The sequence below is a fragment of the Corvus kubaryi genome, unplaced genomic scaffold (genome assembly GCF_017639235.1).
Source record: "Corvus kubaryi isolate FWS band 111438036 unplaced genomic scaffold, C.kubaryi_AGA036_p1.0 split3-131, whole genome shotgun sequence".
NCBI classification, from domain to species: Eukaryota; Metazoa; Chordata; class Aves; order Passeriformes; family Corvidae; genus Corvus; species Corvus kubaryi.
This window is the reverse complement of record NW_024582083.1, coordinates 7,762,670-7,782,895: the sequence shown is the minus strand read 5'-3', so window position 1 is coordinate 7,782,895 and position 20,226 is coordinate 7,762,670. Positions and strand designations below refer to the sequence as shown.

The 20,226-nt window shown below is 39.1% G+C and overlaps 1 protein-coding gene across 1 annotated transcript in view; it reads right to left on the bottom strand.

Moving 5' to 3' along the window:
* The window catches only part of SNX25 (sorting nexin 25), an 83,466-nt gene that overhangs the window by 48,134 nt on the left and 15,106 nt on the right, over window positions 1-20,226 (bottom strand). The window contains exons 3-5 of the mRNA XM_042014953.1: window positions 14,279-14,495; window positions 1,370-1,542; window positions 296-482 (exon numbers count right to left, since the gene is read on the bottom strand). Coding sequence (XP_041870887.1) covers window positions 296-482; window positions 1,370-1,542; window positions 14,279-14,495 — 577 coding nt within the window. The remainder of the gene's footprint in view (window positions 1-295; window positions 483-1,369; window positions 1,543-14,278; window positions 14,496-20,226) is intronic.

Below are 20,226 nucleotides of genomic sequence, written 5' to 3'. Positions count from 1 at the left end.
GTCCAGTATGCCTTTCATACATTTCAAGCATTTATCCCTTTCAACAGTACAGTCATCTCCAGAATACTACTAAGCAGAATTTTTATGCATTTTCTGCCACTGAGCTAAAATGCTGATTACATTAGAGATCTAACAAATGTTGTAGCTTATCATCCTTACTATCTCTGCTTCACCAAACAAAAAGAAATCTAAAATTAAGTTTAAAAAGAAAAATCACAATTCATTCATATCTTAGTAATGGGCTGGAAAAGAAACATGTTTAGTTTTAAATGAGCTACAGTGAAACATTAAATACCTCAGTTGTTTCAGAAACTCAATATCGGAGCTGCTGTTAATGAGCTTGATGAACTCCTCATAAGAAGGAGCATATGTGTAATCTTTCTTCTGATGCTCATTCATCTGTTCTCTATACTCCAGCTGGCTGAGTAGCATTCGGTTAATATAATCTGGATCACTCAGCAGTTCCACCACTGGTTTCAGTACTGGAGAGGAAAAGTATTTTAAAACAAAATCCTTATGTTGAAAAATAACTGCTGTCCTGCAAATGAAAACTGCAGATAAAAGGCAAAAATAAATATCCAAGTTTATAAAAATCAAAAAACCTGAAACCAGTCTTCTGGACTTTTAGTTCAGAAAGTCTAGTCAGTACATTTGAGATTGCATATACCTTCTTGATAAAACTGGGTGTTCTATTACACGAATTGATATACATCGACAAAGCTGAGCTCTATTTGGAAAATTCCAAGTGTTTTCATTCTTTATGCTGTGTGCTCTGAAGGCTATGACATTATGGCCAGTTTAAATGAAAATTGAAAGTAAACTGAATTGCGTAATATACTCGGGACTTCATAATTTCTGAATTTGACAGTGACATAAAAAACGTGTATTGTATTTATGTCAAAGTGTGGCTGATAAAAGGCAAAATAAAAAACCCTCAATTTAAAAAAACACACTGGATAAATCAAAGTGTAAAATAATTAATCAAATATGATATCATGATTCAGTTATAGGATCCACAGATTTAAGGATGTGTTTATGCATCTGAATGAAATATAAAGGGCCAGAATTATTCATATAATCATTATAAATAATGCCAAGGAAAGTTGCGACAGTATTCCTCTATGAAAAAATAGAGAATGCGAAAGGACAAATTGTGTTTTATCCTGAAATGTGATAAACAGCCTGGCATCAAGTCATGAGAGTTAAGTAAGTATATGCTTGATTTTGTGAATGTACTGTCTTATGGGCTATCACAGAAATTAAATTTTAGAATGTAAAAGCAGAGCATCAAGACTTACACATAATAAAGTTTGTAATTGCTAATATTGTACATGTACAAATGGTTAATCATCTCTGATCTTTGATCTACCTTTTGTTGCAAGTATTTCTGCAAGGACTATGCGCAAGCTGACAGACTGGACATCCTTTGAGGGTAGGAGACAATACACCAGAACTTGAGAACATTTTTGCAGGAATCTTACTTCTTCATCAGAGCTCCTCAAGCATGAGTGCAGTAAAAAAGGTCTTGGTAGATCTTCCTGCCTAGAAGGAGAAAAATAAAAAAAAGGAGAACTTACATACCACTTGTATCACAAGTCATCTATGTTCATCAGTTGCTAATTGACAAAATGCTGCAGCACGAGCACTGGGTGGGTGCTGTGCGCCCCTGAATACGCACAGCAACATACTGATGGGTGAGTAAGCCCATGAAGCACACTGTGCTGTTTGCAGACTCCTCACAAACAAGTTTTCGGATGACAGCTCTAAAAGAAACAGGGAACAAATCTCCCTAACCTTGATTCTGTGCCCAATACTATCTAGTTTATCTCCTTGCAGGTGCCAATGGTTTTCTGGACTTCTCAGAATATTTGACAGAACTCCTTAGTGCAGGTCACAGCTGTACCTTTTCACAAAAACAGCTGTAGGAGCAGAGCCAAGGTACCCTAGCAGTTCTTTTATGGCCACACGCCTGATGTGCTCCAACCCATTTTAACAACAAGGTGACCAAGCCAGTGGTTCCAGACAGACAGACACAGTGTCACTTGAGAGGCACCATAGTAATTTACAAAGGCAGCCAAGACTGGTCTTCAGTAGAAGGCTCGAAGGTACTAGAAAGGCTTGTATTTGTCACATCTCATACCAGTACCTCCTCCTATTTTCCATAACATCTGCTTTCTTCCCTGAGCTGGAGGCTGCTATTCTGGCTAGGTTAGGCTGCTGTTCTAGTCAACTGACTGTTACCCACAGAGCTGCTCTAAGCCCATTGCCTCTGTATGTGGAAAAAGTGACTAAGAACTGTATACAGTCAACCAAAAGTTTTCAGTTAGACACCATTATACAGCCAATAGTGACAGGCAGTATTGTATAATAACTAATTTTTGCTAGTCAGTTCAGGAGGATGAAAATATGTTGGAACAGTAACAATAACTCTGATTTTGTCCTAATAATACAATAATTTGTCTTAAGGTGACTAAAATTAGTTTTACAATTAGTTTTCAGAAAAACAATGTGAAGATGACATTTGGGTTCGATTTGATGAGCGCCTTTAACTCAATCACAAATCAAATGTTTTGTTTGCAAACATGGATCGTGAAGGGTGTTTCAATTGTTATAGATAAGACAAATTTCAAAACAAGTCCCTTGGAACAACTTGGAAGTAAACACTCTTTTCTGAAGAGCAGTGGTTTATGAAGATGACGTGTAATCTTCATTATCAAGCAGTCCAGGTGGTACAGCTGACAGCTCAGAAAGCTGTTTATCTTGTTCTGGTAGGATCTTTTCTCAGTGGCAGCTGAATACATAGCTATTTTCCTCAGTGCATTTCTACTCCTATTGCATACTCCAGACATATTCTGAAGCCTCCTCTACACCACATCAAACATTCCCTGTCATGTTCTCCCCTAAAGGCATTTATTATTTATCCAAACCCAGACATGTCCCAGGCATATTACTGGCAGACAAAGTCTGGGTCATTTACCTACACCCACCTCTTATTGTGGAAGTAAAGTCTTCCAGACAGGCTTGTCCACTCAAAGTCAGCCAATTAGAAACATGGGAAGAAGCGTATGCAAAATGCTGGCAAACAGGATGACTCACAGTGAACATAGAATCATTAAGGTTGAAAAAGCCCTTTTAGATCATCAAGTCCAGCCATTAACGCAGCACTGCCAAGTCCACCAATAAACCACGTTCTTAAGTGCCACATTTACATGGATTTTTAACACTTCCAGGGACAGTAATTTCATCACTTCCCTAGACAGCCTGTTCCAATGCTCGACCATCCTTTCAGTGAAGAAATTTTTCCTACCAATGTAAGCCTCTCTTGGCACAGCTTGAGGCCATTTCCTCTTATCCTGTTGCTTGTTACCTGGGGCAGGAGACAGACCCCCCACCTGGCTACAACCTACTTTCAGGCAGCTGTAGAGAGTGATAAGATCTCCCCTGAGCCTCCTCTTCTCCAGACTATACACCCCCAGCTCCCTCAACCACACCTCATAAGGCTTGTCCTCCAGACCCTTCCCCAGCTTTGTCGCCCTCCTCTGAACGTGCTCCAGCACTTCCCTGTCTTTCTTGCAGTGAAGGGCCCAAAACTAAACCCAGGATTCAAGATGCAGCCTCACCAGTGCCAAGCACAGGAATTATCACTTGAAATGATTCCTGTGTATTAACAACAATGATACAGAGTTAGAACTAAAAGCAAATGGTGACTGCTTTTTGGCCTGCGAACAAAGCCCATATTTTTTGGACGCCTTATTTCCGGGATATCTTGCATAGTGATTAGATCAAGATATACTTTCATAGCATGTGCAAAGCATAAAACAGAGCCATAACGCACATAAAATTTCACTGAACTGAGATTAGCCATTTTCATCTTCTATATCTATCTACAAGTCTCCTGAGGAATGCCAGTCTGTTTGGGACTGCAAACACACTGGAGCATTAACTGTACCTATAGTATCACCCATGCAAGAGAAGTCTGTCTCCCTATTGTAAAAATTTATTCCCAGTCAAAAGCCAACGCATACAGCTTTGCTGAGCTGGACCTATGCCAGGACACACAGTCAACAGAACACAAATGGAACAGAATAAACAGGCACATAGGCAAATAGTTGGTTCTTATCCTTCTAATTTGTCTAATGCGTTCCTGCCTACAGGAATGCAAGTGGGGAGCAGAGTTGCCTACTCTCCAGTTTACAGGCTGTTTAAGAAAAGCTTCATTTTTTCCTGGAGTTATCTCCATTAATTAGGAAGATATGACTCTCTAGAACAGGTTTTCCTAGCCAAACTATATCTACGTGTGATCTAAAAAGCAAAAGGGAAGATATTTATGAAAATAATAGAGACACAAAGTCTTCAGGAAATTCAACTTTAACCAAGCCTTGCCTGTCAGTGCCAAACAGTTCTGTCAACAAATCCTGCAGTATTCATCACTGTTGGGCAAGAGACATAAAAGGAAGACTGAAAGCAGGAGAGGAAGCTTGGAGGGAAGCTTAACAGCTACAGAATAAATCAATATGAGTGATAAAACAGACAAGACAAAACATACTGGTTTATATCCTCCTTTGCATGTATACAGGAAGCATTACACTTCTATTTGTCTCAATATTACCATGACCAGCTTGCAGGGAAATACTGTGTGTCAACAAAAGATCTGGCCAGTAAACAGCAACCCTTTTAACCCAGGCTTCCCCTTCACTGATACACATTAAAAAAAAAAAAGAGCACTGAACAATCACAGAAGTATTACCACTACTGCTCAGCTACCCAACCATGTCTGTTTACTGCCTTGGAGCAGGAGCTAAGATGTCCTGATCAGGCATATTCTTAAGCCTTGATATAAAACCTAGATCTTCAACTCTGTGAGAATGTCACACTGTTCATTTTGCAGAGAGCAACAGGAAAAGCAGAAACTGAAGTGCAATCCACATACATGTACACAAAGCAGAGTGCTGCTACATCTCTCCAGTGTCAATAAAGATATTAAGCACTATTAAATAACCCAAATAGTAACATAGACATTATTTCTTTTCCTAATTCTGAACGTTTATTATTAGTACTGTGTGGTTGGATTCTCCAAACAATCCCTTAGTAATCACAGAAAACTCTGAACTAAAACTGCATGCAGATATTTTTAGACAGAGCTTTAAAAGCCCAGTCAATTAGCCATAAATTCTGAGCACAACTGTGTGCAGTGAGCTAATAAATGTGGCACTCTAGGAAATAGATCCAAAACAGGTATGATAAAAACTCTATAAACCAGGCTCAATCTGCTTTAGACAATACTCGAATAATGGCAAGTGGCAACTAAATTCATTTGTGCCTTTTTGTACAATTAAGACTGAAGTAATAGTGACAACTGTGGTCTATCAAGGTGCAGGTGACTTCAATGATTTAAAACAGTAGACAGAACACAGACTCTATAGAGCATGCTTTCAGGTCATATCCATCTTCATGCCCCATAAGCTACAAAGCCAGCCTTAACCTTGCCCAGATTCCTTTTCTGTAATTTTATGAAAAGCCTGCTCTGAATTTTTAACACTATCCAATACTGTTATATAATGTCAGAAAGCAAAGGGATTTCCTTTGGTTGCCCCTCAAAGCACTGGAAGATTAAGCAGCACAGTACAAATATAGATCCATAGATAGGGCCTGCCCAAGTGAATTCCTTTGTACCAGGTCTGTTCCAAGCTGTACTTTGGGAACAAACTGACACCTGCTGTAACTATCCTCTGCTCTGAGGCTGCTTTGTGCAATTACTGCCTGTGCATCCCACTGAATGTCATCAATGTTAAGACTTTACCCCTTACTGCTGTGAGCCTACAGTTCATCCAGCATTTTATAAAGGAAAGTGGAAAAACAGATTTGCTGCGGTATTCCTGAAGAAAAACAGTTACAACATTACCAGGGTTCTAGAAATATCATTTCCTTCCCATAATATAACTAAGGAACTCTGAGCCAATATCAACAACTTTTTAACAACAATACTTCATTTCTCAGGAATGCAGGTCCTATGGCCATTCCGTAAGACTGGACTATCACCTGGGCTTCCACATTTCCCAATACAGCGACCACATGGAAATCTCTTTTTTTCCCTGAGAATCTACTCTAGATATCCATATTTTTGACTAGGACCATCTAATAACTGTCTATATTATAAAGACTCATTATAGTCAGAAGTATTAAGACTTGGTATTTGTGGTGGGATGTATGCTCCTGACGCAAAGCATCTTTGACAAACATAAGTCAGTTTGCTTTGAAATTGGGAAGTAAGCAAATTATACACACACACACACACCTCCCTCTACCCCCTAAAAAAAAAAACCAAACCAAAACCCCCATGCCCACCAGAAAAAACAGCCAACCAACAAAAATCCCAAACAAACAAACAAAAGAAAAAACCAAACCAAGTAAAAAATTAACAACTCCTCTACAGGAAATTACTTAAGGCATAGATAGATAGATAGATAACAAAGTGTTCCCTTCAGCCTTGCTATTTCTTTATTTAGTCTTTCAAGAGACTGTCTTGCAGAGCTACATTTAAGTCTCAATCAGTACAATTGTGAGCTGAAGTGCACATGCAACTCTAAATAAGTGGCATCAGCATATTCAACATTAACCATGCATTTTCATAAAACTGATTCTGCAAACTACCAGAACCACAGGCAGGCTGCATCTCTTCACCTACATCACCCTCAGAGCTCTAAGCTTCCTGACAATGCAGCAAAGTAAAAACTGCTTGATCTATTTGAATTTTCCAAGAAATAAAAGAAATAAAAATTTACACCTTTACAAGCCAGTATAACAAATACACCAGAAAAACGTATCTACTTTAAACAAACCAACCAACCAACCATAAACCCCAGAAAGCACAACAAAAAATACGAACAGTGGACAAAGCCAAACCCAAAATTTTCACAGCTGTCATTTTATCAAGATATATCAGGAAGTTTTATAAATCATTTCAACTAATGTTTACTGTGCATAAAACCTGTCATTTATACATGCCACAGTTACCTCTTTCAGGAAAAAGCATTTGACATGTCATATTAGTAACAGAGGTGAAGAACTTATGAATGGCTTACCAACTGTGGCATGACCACATTAGCACCAGGATGTCCTAATGCTTACTATGGTGTCATGGTCATACTCAATCATTAGCAGGAAAGCCAAACTTCCCACACTGAAGCTTGAAAACAAATGGTGAGCTTTAGACCTGGTACTACCCATGGGTTGATTTTAATAACATATTCAGGTCTTGGCTTTTCACGACTATTTTGCTCTCAGCACTTTCATACAGCTGTTCCCATTGCAACAAATCTCTACAGCTTCATACTAATCCCCTTGATACACCTTTCCAGAGGCTGTGGTAACCAGCTCTTGGTATTTCTGGTTTCTGGCAAACGGAAATATAAAAGAAAAACAAGACCTGTGGGAGGTGTTTAGCTGCTATCCAGACAACTTGGATGCACCTATGGAATTAACCAAGTCAAATCTCAAGTGTTAAAACTCCCTTTGTATCAGTCTGCTCTTGATCAGTTTGTGGTGGCAGCACCTTTTATTTTTACTACCTTATCACAATACATGCTGTAATCACAAAAAATGGAAGTTATATGTCCTATACATGCCAAGGTATTCACCTGGGCCAAGAAAGTTATTTTCTCTCCTTGCCCTGTCTGTAATACATAGAAAACAAAAGGAACATTATCAAAACATGTATGATACAAACTTTAATCCCCCAACTGCGTATCATAGTGGTCACTCAAACAGCAATTTCCCCACAACACCTCCCCCTGACACTTTCCAAGAGCATTGAGCTCTTAACTATAGGTTCTGAATCAACATCAGTAGCAGCCTGCAGACCCCAAGCATTCATGTTGCTAAGTCGTAACTTATGCTGCAAGTGTGGGCACAAACACACATAAAAACACTTCAGCATATCCCATCAGATGTTGTGTAGCAGTCAACTTGCCAGAAGCAGCCTGCCATACCACATATTCATGTGTGCAGAAACCAATTCTTCCTCTGTCTTTGGGGTCAAAGGTGCCCCAGCTGTAGGTTAAAGACAGAGAACACTCAAAACCAAAAGATAAAGGGAGAAAAAAATTAAAATACTACTAATAATTATAATAAAATCGATGTCACTTGACCTCTTCTTGCTGGGGTTTGTTCAGAGAGCACTGCTTCTCAGGGGGTTCAAAACACAAGGATCAACTATCTTCAAATCCCACTTGCCTACTCTGCTGGTTTTGTCTGGGGTAATTTTCTTCTCAATGGTATGGGGCTATATTTTGGATTTGGGCTGAACACAGGTTGATAATATAGAGATGGTTTTGTTATTGCTGAGCAGTGCTTGGACATCATCAAGACAAGACACTTTTCTGCTTCTTGAATCACCCCACTGCTGGGGTTGCTCAAGGAGTTGGAAAAAGACACAGCTGGGACAGGTGACCCCAGCTGACCAAAGGCATATTCCAGACCCTCTGGGATCATGCTCAGTGTGTAAACTGGGGGAAGGAAGAGGAAGGGGGACAGGTTTGGAGTGATGGTGTTTGTCTTCCCAAGTCACTATTACACGTGATGGGGCCCTGCTCTCCTAGACATGGCTGAACACCTCCCTGCCCATGGAAAGTGGTGAGTTAATTACTTGTTTTGCTCTGTGTGCAGCTTTTGCTTTACCTATTAAACTGTCTTTATCTCAGCCCATGAGTTTTCTCACTTTTAACCCGCAAGTTCTTGCACTTACTTTTCCAGATGTCTTCAGAGCCTGCTGGTGGGGCAGTGAGCAGTTTGTGTGGGGCTGTTGCTGGCTGAAGTTAAACCATGACATCTGCTTACTGAATGCAGGGAAATCTTATTTTGCCTGTGCTGCACCCAGCAAAAAACAGGGTTTTATTTATCAAATATTAACAGTTCTGTAAATATTTAGGGCAATTATTCTTAGCCCACAATAAGGGCAAGGGAACTCACTCTTCCTTTCATGGGGACAGCTTCACAGAAAAAGATTTACTATTTGTCTACACCTTGCTTAAGTCCTTCCAGTACTCACTGAACATTCATCCAGAAGAACAGCTGCTTCTAGCTTTTAACAAACATATCATGCTACCAGAGGGAGACTACATTCCTAGGATCAGATAATTCCAGCCCCCAGGAAGTACACTGCCACCACAGACTACACTGCACCTACATACCATGACCATTTCCATCATTGTACACCACCTTACTCAGCTTACACTCCATCCTTGGTTACATAAAATGGCATTGCCAGCATTCAGCTTGCTTATATTCTTCTTAAAGTCACCAAAGAAAGACTCCTGAACAAGATATGAAGGAATGAAGGAGTAAAAGATGCTATGAAACATGAATGGCTGAATATTAACCTCTTTACCCTTGCAGGATGCACTTGGCTAATCCTGTTATAAATGCATTCCTGATCCTGTACATATAGGAAAAGAGCAGCAGCTTCTAAAAATAAATCCAGGTCTGACTTTTCCTCCGTATCTCAAACTCATAAACTACCTAATGCTGGACTTGGAGAATTATCATATTCTGTTTCTATACACCAACTAGTACTAGAAATTAAATTGTTTCCTATCTAAATTATTCAAAATACCACAAATTTTCTAACTGAAAAGTGACAGTTTCCTTTGAAACCCCAACTGAACCTCAAAGTACACCCCAGTGGCACATATAAGATGAAAAAATTGGGAGCTGTCTTGCCTGCAGCTTGTATTGCTCTATGTCAATCCAGACAGTTCTGCCCATGGCTAGAAGTGTCTCTGCCCTTATTTCACTCAGCAGATGTGTGTGGCATGCACAGGAAAGACAGCTGCTGTTAAAGAGAGCCAGGGGAGAGAATAAAGAAAGGGGAAACAGATCTAACACGACAAGGATCCTTTTTCCCAATACCCTGTCTCCAACCAGCCAGCAGGGAAGTGGCCTCTCCTCTTATTACAGAATCATAGAATGGTTTGGGTTGGAAGAGGCTTAAAGATCATCTAGTTCCAACCCCATGCCAAGGGCAGGGACACCTTCCACTAGACCAGATTGCTCGAAGTCCCATCCAACCTGGCCTTGACCCAGGGAGAGGCCAGGTTGCTTTGAAGGGAGACATGGTCTCTTCCCAGCACTTTTCTTCATCTCTGGCCTCTGCTGGTTATTTACCTTGAGCTGTTTATTACTAAGTGGATTTTTGAGATGGTTAAGATAAGCCAGAGGGAAAGCAGGAGCAAAGGAAAGGACTGCAGCACCCTTCCTCATTCTGAAGGGTCTCAGTCTAATTTCATCCCTTCGGTCATCCCAGTTAATCACAGATTGAAGTTAGTCAGTAAGAGAAGAGAAGTAAAGAAATTTGTGTGTCCAACATGCACCTGGGTCACAAAACACACAAACTTCACTCTGAAAAAACAAGACATCTGTCCTCCTGGGCATGGATGGTTTCCTTCTGCTACGTTAGTGGATTATCTGTTATCATATAGGAAAACCAAGACAAAGTGGCTCAGGTGGCACCCCTTCCAGACACAGTATTAGAGGTACTTAAAACTTCAAAAGCTGCCACACAAAAGACAAAATGCCCTTTGCCGTCATGTTGCAGTCTAAACTCAGTGGCGGAAACGAGACAGAGCGCTCCAAGAGCTATCACAACAGGAAAGATACCTCACTCTAATTACAGCCTCTGTTCCACTATATTTGTCATCCAAAACTAACTGCATCCATTATGAGATACAGAGGGAAATGTGAATGCCATAATTTTATGACTGTCTTTAAAACACTAACAGAAAGCAAAGTAGATCAAGAAGATCTGCATTCCCTACCTTAGGAAGACGAATTTTTTGTGTTTGAACTGTGGCAATCGTGATTCAACCCAGTAGACAGCCAAAGAGCACACACACTTTCACTCACTCCTTTGCCCTCCCCACAGTGGAATGAGGGAGACAATCAGAAAAAAAATGTAAAACTCCTGACTTTGGAGTGACCTAATTGCAGCCTTCAGGTACCTGAAGGGTGCCAACAAGAAAGGTGAAGAGATACCCTCTGCAAGAGCCTGTAGTGACAGGGCAAGGGGCAATGGCTTCAAACTGCAAGAGAGTAGGTTTAGATTAGATATTAGGAAGAAATTCTTCCCAGTGAGGGTGGTGAGGCACTGGAACAGGTTTCCCAGACAAGTTGTGGATGCCTCATCCCTGGAACTATTCAAGGCCAGACTGGATAGGGCATTGAGAAATCTGGTCTAATGAAAGGCATCCCTGCCCATAGCATGGGTTTGGAACTAGATGACCTTTAAGGTCTCTTCCAACCCAAGCCATTCTATGACTTGAGACAAAGAGAGCTTAATAGAACAGACAAGGCAAGGAAAACAATAATAATAATAGAATATATAAAAAAAAGTGATGCACAATGCAAATGCTCAACATCTGCTGGCTGATGTCCAGCCAGTTCCCAAGCAGCCTCTCTCAGACAGCTTTTCTCCTAATTGATGTACTCAACATGACACTATATGGTATGGAATATCCTGTTGGCCAGCTTGGGTCTGTTGTCCTGGCTATGTAACCGCCCAGCTTCTTGCATTGCCCACCCCCTCAGCCTCCTCACTGGCAGGGAAGTATGAGAAGCTGAAGTCCTTGACCTAGCATAACACTGCTTAGGAACAGCTAGAACACTAGAGTTATAAACATTGTTCTCAACCTAAATCCAAAATACAGCACTGTACCAGCTACTAGGAAGAAAATTAACTCTATCCCAGTTGAAAACCAGGACATCAATATAGAAAATAATTGAAGGCTTCCAAGTTATAAGTGACATACTTTTTAGTTCTCGGTCTATAGCTTAAAATGTCAGCAGGTTCTAGCACAGTAAACTCCATAGCAGTAGGCAATTTGTACAAAACTCAAGTCACTGTTACAACTCCAAATTCTCTAAAATAGAAAACCGTATCAGAGTATTTGCTGTGCTTTCAGGTTTATTATGTGCATGCTCACATCACTCAGCAGCACAAATTCCATCTGAGCATACGAGCACAATGTCACCCTTCTGCTGACTTTGCAATAGCCTGTACATAGGATTTAAGCTTTCTCTCCATCTGCTAAGAAATGGTGAGCCCTGTGCAATTTCCATACAGCTCCCCAGACTTTTTCAGCAAGTTTGGATGAGCAGCATGAAGATATTCTAGTGCTTTAGAACTTGCGTCATGCAGCATCATGTTGCTGATCTGTCACACACATTAAAACCAGACCTTTCTCCTGGTGAATTCACAGCCTTGCAGTCTGCAAAAAACAGTCAATGAGTCCAGTCCCAGCCTCTATAAATCGTTCAGTTAGAGCTGTTGGGTTGATTTGTTTGCTTTTTTTTTTATAACCCACTATATTACACTATTAAAATGCCCTAGGGTATATCACCGTGTCCCGCAGCCATAGGGAGGAGGAGAGAAGATCCAGCAGGCAGGAATTGTGCAGCAGATTGATTTATTTATTTATTTTACAAACTCTTTTATAGACTTTTTTCTTCATAGTCTAATTGGACAAGGACAAGGATCAGCCACCCCTTAGGGGTGATTGGCTAAAATCCTAAAACATCCATTGTCAAAATATTTTTCTACTGTACCATAAACAAGACTTTTAAAGGTTGCAGGTATTTCATTGTTTACAGAACTCCATTACTATCTTCTGTGAGAGAGAAAAAGTCTCTCACAGACTTAGAAAATAGCAAGAAAATCCTTGCTAGCAGCATTTTTGTATCCACATTACACCAATTCTTGACAGGACTTTTTTCATTCCCATGTTAATGCAGTCTGTCTTATCCAGAGCTAAGGTGTGTTTACTGCTTCCAAGTGAAAAAGTTAACTGGAAAATAACCAAGAGAATTTATTTTAGTTCTACACAGTGGAAATAACAATCCAACAAAGACCAGGTGAAGTGGTCATAATTCTCAGCAGATAAGAAACCCCATCAACAATCAACATTAATAATACTTAATAATTCTGCAATTCCAGATCTTACATCCCCAGCTTTAAACAGAAAAACATTGAGTTAAAAAAAACCCAAAAGCACACAACTAAAAGGAAAATTCCTCTTTCTCATTCTTTAACTGTTCAAATGAAATTCTTTCGAAAAGCAAGCACTTATTGTGATAAAGGATAAGTGCAAGCATGATACTTACAAATTAAGGAGCACACTTAAGAGTTTTACCTAACCAAGAGATTTCTACCTCATTCCAGAGCTAATAGAAACTAATATCTAGGACCCACTGCAAGATCTACTGCAAAGTACATACACCTTAATTTCTTGTTTTCTTGAATGTAACCACCCTTTAGTGTATTTTCTCCTTATTTTTTCTATCCAGTAGCTTACATAAAAAATTAGCTAGGATCTACCACAAATACATTAACCATATCTTCTAATCCAGAACAGAAAGAAGTGTCAATGGTAACAGATCAGTCTCTGACAGAACACAATTGTCTTTTTTTGTCTGAAGGGGTGTCAAAAATACATGGATCTAACTGTAGGCAAAACAACTTCACAGAATAAAATGTGCAGTCTAAATCTGAATGACCAAAGCATATTCCAATTAGAATAACTAAAGTTCAGGTAAGCGCAGATATAAGACCAAATCTGTGCACAATTGGACAAATCATGCATTCAAATGTGGGAACTGCATAGGCTAAGAGATCCCATTTGCAATTACAATTTGGGTGAAAATCCAGCGTTCAGTGGAAAGCTGGCTTTTCAAGTGGACAAAGAGATCCTTGCTAAAGAGGAAATTCATGAAATTAGCACGACAACTTAAGCAGAGAAAGAAAATACAGCCAACAATTTTTCCAGTAGAAAAATCTTGTTACCGCAGGACAGGCTACCTACGGAAATCATAAGGCTTTGCCTCCCAGGGCTAGAAGAAATGGAAAACTCTATGGAATTAATCCTGGTGCTATTCTGGGAAAGGTGCAAATAACCATCTTCTTGTCTGTTGACCACACTGACAGCGGCCCTTCTTTCCCTTGCACATTCACACTACTTTGCAGGAACTGCTCACACAGCCCACCTCCTTCAGTGAACAAAGGATTCACAGATTAAACTGAAACAGCAGTGAATCCAAACTCTCAGAAAAAGGAGTCCAAGTGTTTCCTTACAGACGTCCTGAAGCCTGCTTGATCTCTAAAACTGGTAATGAGCTTGAACTATTTTATCAGTTTCCTACAAAAGCATACAGTCTTCATCACTTTGATTTAGCACATCCGAAAGTATAGAGAGAAGCAGAAAATTCCAATGAAATGCAGGGGGGTTTTTACCTGGCATTGGCTCCTTTAAGGTCACAGAAGTGCGAGAGTAAAGCTTTCACTACATCATTGCAGACAACTTTAACTACATCAATGTGACTCAGCCTCTGTCGCAGCTGCTTGGCAATCTCCCAAAAGTCTTCAGATAGCAGCTGGTACAGCTGCCCCTCATCTCTGCTGAGTTGCCCATACCAGGACAGGATGTAATCTCTATAGCTGTAGTCAAACACTGAAAGGAAAAACAAAACAATAAGTAGCAAAAACTGCAAAAGGACAAGGCACACCAAGACAGGTAAAATGTAATCCTCCACCCTTCTCAAAAACTGTATGGGTAATAGGTTTCACATCTACTTCTTGCCAAAGAACATAAGGTTGGCAAGGTTACAGCAATCTGCACCTAACAGGTTACTGCAGGTCACTTTGCAAAGCAAAGCCTTTAAGTGGATTTGCTCAGACAGTTAGGTTACCAGCTACACACAAACCTCAGACTAATACCTGTCTCTCAGCAGTGGCTTTGGTTATGTGAACTACCATATAATCTGACTGTGTCTAAAATGTTGCAGACTGAAGCCAGCCTTCTTTACGTAGGAACTTAATAGTCTCCATTCCAAAGTCATGGCTAAAAAGGGGAGGTGGTTAAGATTTTTGGATTTCCAAAGACATATACAACACTGAACACCACCACAGAAAGTACATTATAGGATCAGAAGAGCTAAGAGAGAACAAGTGGATTAGCGAGACCACATGAACTTCAAAAATGACAAAGCATTCCAAACCATACTGACAGGCAATAACCAATATTACTGTAATTGCAAATCCCATGGCAACACTGTCTTCTACCATTCTGACTCTCCTTTTTGACATTTGACATCACCAGTTTTACTGATGTTTCACTCCAGCAAATGTCCCTGGAGGTCTAAGAGGGAGCAGGAGGTGTTCAGGGAGAACAGGTGAACTATTTAACAGTTGCAACAAGATGGGGGAAGAGCTGGGGTTGTAACAGTCAATTTGCATCCACCAGAGGGATAACAAAAAGGGGGAAATAAAGTCATGTGCCTGGTAATTTGAGCAGCTTCTTTACTAAACATCCTGGTTTCAAACTTTCATATCAAAAGTCCATCTCATTTGTCAGTGTAAGCCCATGGTGCAAAGTAATCATAAGACTCCACTATTTCTTACCTTCCACTTTGAAAGAAGTTGTTTGCTTGGCAGTTTAGTAAATTATGAAAATCTCCCCGGCACTGGCAACACTGAGCTAATAACATATTAATAGGACAACATCTTAAATATTTTCACTTGCCTTTCAGGCAAAACTAGCAAACCTCAACCAATATCACCTTGATAAAAACATTTCCAGAGAAATGGCTAAAATTGATAAAAGTTTCTAATCAAATGCTTTATAAACTAGCTTCCTCAAGTTTATAAAGAAAGAAAATGAGTCACTTCAATGAATATGCTGGAATGTGTAGTTAAAAGCCTTTTGCTAAGACATTTCAAGACTTTTTAACTAATAATTCAGAAAAAAAATTCACAGTTCAGTAAACAAATACATAACAGGTTTGAAGTTTGGGGTTTTTTTCTAATCTAGGAGAGAAAAAAGTTTGCAGAGCCATATAGCAGGATAGGAATTTCCAAAATACTTTCCTGAAACAGATGAAATATTTCAGTGAAAACTCTCACCCACTAATACTACAGTGATGAAAACATTTATAAAAAGTAGTAGTCTTCTGATAAGCAAGCAGAAGAATAATCTCTGTTGCAAGATCTGAAACACTGTGGAAAACTGATCACAGCACAGATTCTTCCTTTTCATCTAATCCATAAGAGACCAATAATTTCTCAAGTGCAGCTGCAACACGCTGCATTGTGGTATTTTTTTAATCAGCATCACTGGCAAATAGTGACTTTTTCAGATTTTCTTACAGACACCCTCTCTGTCCTTTGCAAGGGTGCAAAGTAGCTATTTCTTCAGCATCTTTTGCCCAAGAAGACAAGCCACGGTATGGAGTGGTGGCTCCTACAGAAGTCTGTTCAACAGAACTCTACAAAGCAAGAGCAAAAGAGCATGACTTGTATTCCGATCTCTTAAGGATATATTCTCTTTCAGAGAAAATCTATTCCTAATGACTATTAATTTATAACTATTTTTAAGCAACTCCACTCCAAAATGAGTTCAGTTTCCAGCACACTACATAATACATTCTTTTTGATTCCTTTTAGCCACTCATGAATTCTGTCACATTCAATGTGAAAGAACCACAAAATCTATTGGCAATATCAAACTAGAGACAAAAGATCATCAATCATCACCAAAAATCAACCATGCAATTATGAAATATTTCACTTGTGTCTAACTCTCCCAGTTAGATACTTTCAACAACTTAAAAGGATTACACAGCTTTAAACCATATTTTCCTGCACCCGTGTTTTATAACTCTCTTACTTTACATGTCTTCTGTAGTTTCCTTGTCACTTAACCTCATTGACCTTCCTGCATCACAACAGTGCTGTTCTCTATAAATTTCAGGGTTCTTTAGAGCCCAGGATGTATCTCCAAGTGAGCAATGAGACCGCTTTTAAACAAATAAATAAAATTTAAAAAGGACACCAGCCACAGACACTAACAGCAGCCAGTTTAAGACTGGGTAGGACACTGCCATGTGTCATCCTGGCCATGGTGCACAGCTGCTGCTTTAGCTTCACACCCATGGATGCAGCTGGTGCCATTTGAGCACCCTAAAGAAATACAGGAAACAAATGTAACAATTTTATAGAGAGAACTTTTCTCCCTTCAGAGGAGAAATCTGCTCGTGCATCTATTCTCATTATTTTTATACTACATGTTCTCTAAAACATTGAAAACAATAGTCAGAAGACAAGGAAGGAATAAAAAAACAAGCAGAATACATTCAGCACAGAACCTTACTCCCACTAATGCATCCACTACAAACATAAAACAAATTTCTTCTGATCAAATCAAATGCAGTGACCACAATGAATCTGGTGCAAAACTGTAGAAACTTCTACTGGGTTTTCTAAATTAGTTAAGAAGATCCAAGGCCCAAGTTACTACAATGTGATGAAATGCCATTCCCATGTGAAATTGAAGTTGAGCCTGTTCAACTACTCTCTTTAAATACTGTAAACTAGAAGAGTGTTGAGAGTAGAAAGCCAGAAGCTTGTGTGGAGGTTTAGTGAGGACACCCCTCTAGACTCTTCCTTCATTCCTACTCCTACACATGTCCTACAGTAACTGCTATCCCTTTTTCCACATTCATTCATTCAGAGGTTCAGTGGCACCACCAGGGTCTGCAGGTCAGACTAGCTTCAAATCTACAATTTGCAGAGCTTCACACTAAAGAGTTTTTATATTGCTAAGATTCATTACCCAACTTTATTAAAAATAACAAAAATATGAAGAACAAGGATTAAATGCCTATTCTTTTTCTCAAAACAATATTAAAAAACAGAACATAAATATTCTATGCAAATGAAGACACAGACTTCCATGTTTCAGCAGGAAGTAACTGTCCTTTCCTGAAAGCACTGGAGAAGCCAGAACGACTACATTAATCTATAGTCAAATCCAAAACTCTCCTGTGACTGTATGAGCAAATGAAGAAAAGGTATAGCTACAACACTAGCTTGAGTTATTCTAGAGCAGCGAGCACTGCAATCGGTAAAACAGAAATACAAGGCTATATGAATTGTGTCAGGATCCTGCGTGAGGAAACCACCGTCAAAAAGCCAAGAATCATTACCAGAATTCCGTACTACTACAACACTAGATTTAACATGCATGATGGGGTTATAATAAGCTATACTTTTATAAAAATACTTTCAATAAGAAATTAACAGATAAAGATGACAGACTATACCACAGCTAAGCTCCTGTCAAAGTACTGTTCCAGAGAAGTAAAAGTTAACTGCTTACTTGCTTCTTATAACCACTACCTTTTCCCCCTGCCAAAAGCCAATTCAGACAAAAAAAACCCAAACAACAAAAAATAATAACAACAAAAACCTGAAAGAAAATTTTAAACCCCTATATTAAAGGTGGGTTTACAATTACTAATAAAATTACTAATAAATACTCTGAATATTCACTTTTATAATTTCCAAAACATTAACATTTAAATTGAAAGAAATGAAGGTCATTATTCACTTTTTATATTTTAGATTTCATTATATTTTAGCTATACATGTTAAGAAGATGAGGTTTTGTGCTTAATATTATCTTTACTGAAGTTTCTCATGGCCACTAAACCTTTACTTAGACCATGGTGTAAAAGGCCGACAAAATGATGTCTAAATGCCAACATTTCAGTGACTGTGAACTAGCAATAGCGGTTTAAAGATTTCAGTGCTCTTCTAAAGTTTGTGTTTGGAAAACCACTAGGATTTCTTGGTTTACTTGCATATTCAGATTCTATGAAACTGCCAGGTTTAGCAGGCTAGATGTTATCATTGTGCATAGACGGACAGGCCCTGTACAAAAGGAATTCCTGACAGTCTCCCAATTCCCCAATCTTTGGTTCACTTTCATTAAAATTTTCCTGGCATTTGTGTCTTTACTGGTTTTTTTATGCAGAAAAAACCCCATGAAAATATACAAACAATAGAGAAAAAAAATGTATTAAAAAATATCTAGGAAGTGTAGTAAAATAAAAAAGTCAGAGAAATTTATGTTCAAATAATTTTCCACATGCACCCTTTGCAAGAGTTCTTAGCTTTAAGTGCTAGAATCCCAATGGCAGAGAGGACATAAATTCAAACTGGTTTGCTCATACTGTGGACCAAAAAAAATTTTTTGAAAGCTGTTTTCTAAACAAGCAAACAAACAAACAACTTCCCCCCCCCAAAAAAAAAAACAAAACCAAAAAATATAGCCCCAGCTTTTCAAATAGAAAGCAGCAGGAGTTACTACAATTTTTTTTTCTAAATGTCAACATGTACATTTTAAATTGGGAAATGAGACAGTTTTTCCCAATCTTTCTGTAAAGGGAAGTACAATCTTACATCCCTAACAGAGTTAGATCCTAAGGGATCAACACAGACAGGCTGATCCATAGAAAGAATCTAATTAAATTCCCAAAATATTTCCAACAAGATCACCTCAAGGCAGGGTTGAAGGAAGATAACCCACTACAAAAAAAGAGATGGCTCTCTGGCATGAAATATTTTAAGATCTATGAAACAGGTGAATTTTCACAGCAGAGCAATTTCACCAGTAGACTTCTGCTGGGATTTGAGCTATGACCTGTGCTATTTTAGTTACTCATAAATGACCCAGTGAAGCAGCTAAGTGATATGAAGACCATTCTTCTTGGCACTACTAAAACTGTAGAGACAAAGACTGTGAAGAATGACAAAAAGACCACAGGATTTGCAGCAATAAAAATGGAAAATTAAATTCCTTTCCTGGGAGGCCAGCTACCCCCACAGGAGATCAATCTACTGACAGCTGCAGCCTCAGCCCAAGCAGTACATGCTGTGCAAAGCAGCCCAAGTGTGACTGGGCACAGCCTCTCTCAGGAGACATCTTACCACACCACCATGTGTGGATGGAATTCAGACATGCAACAGGTAGCGCTAAAGAGTATTTGTAAAAGTGGCTTATCTTTTCTTTGTGTAAGAAAAAGGAAGGTCAAACAAAAATCAAATCAATCTATCAAGAGAAAGCATGAAAAGTAGTGAAAAACCATATTTCAGAGTTAGTTACTCAAGTACTTCCAGCTGAAAAGGAGACTCGGGGCTGACAACTAAAGGCCTTTTCTTTCTGCTATATTCAACAAGGAAAATCTCTTCATAACCTTACACTTGTTCTGATTTTGAGCACTTAGATTTCATAAAACACAACATACCGTAGCAGGGCTAATTCACAGCTTTCCTCCACCTTTTATCTACAGCTAAGGCAAGTATGCTATAATTAATAATGAAGCAGCACTCTAAAGCACCAA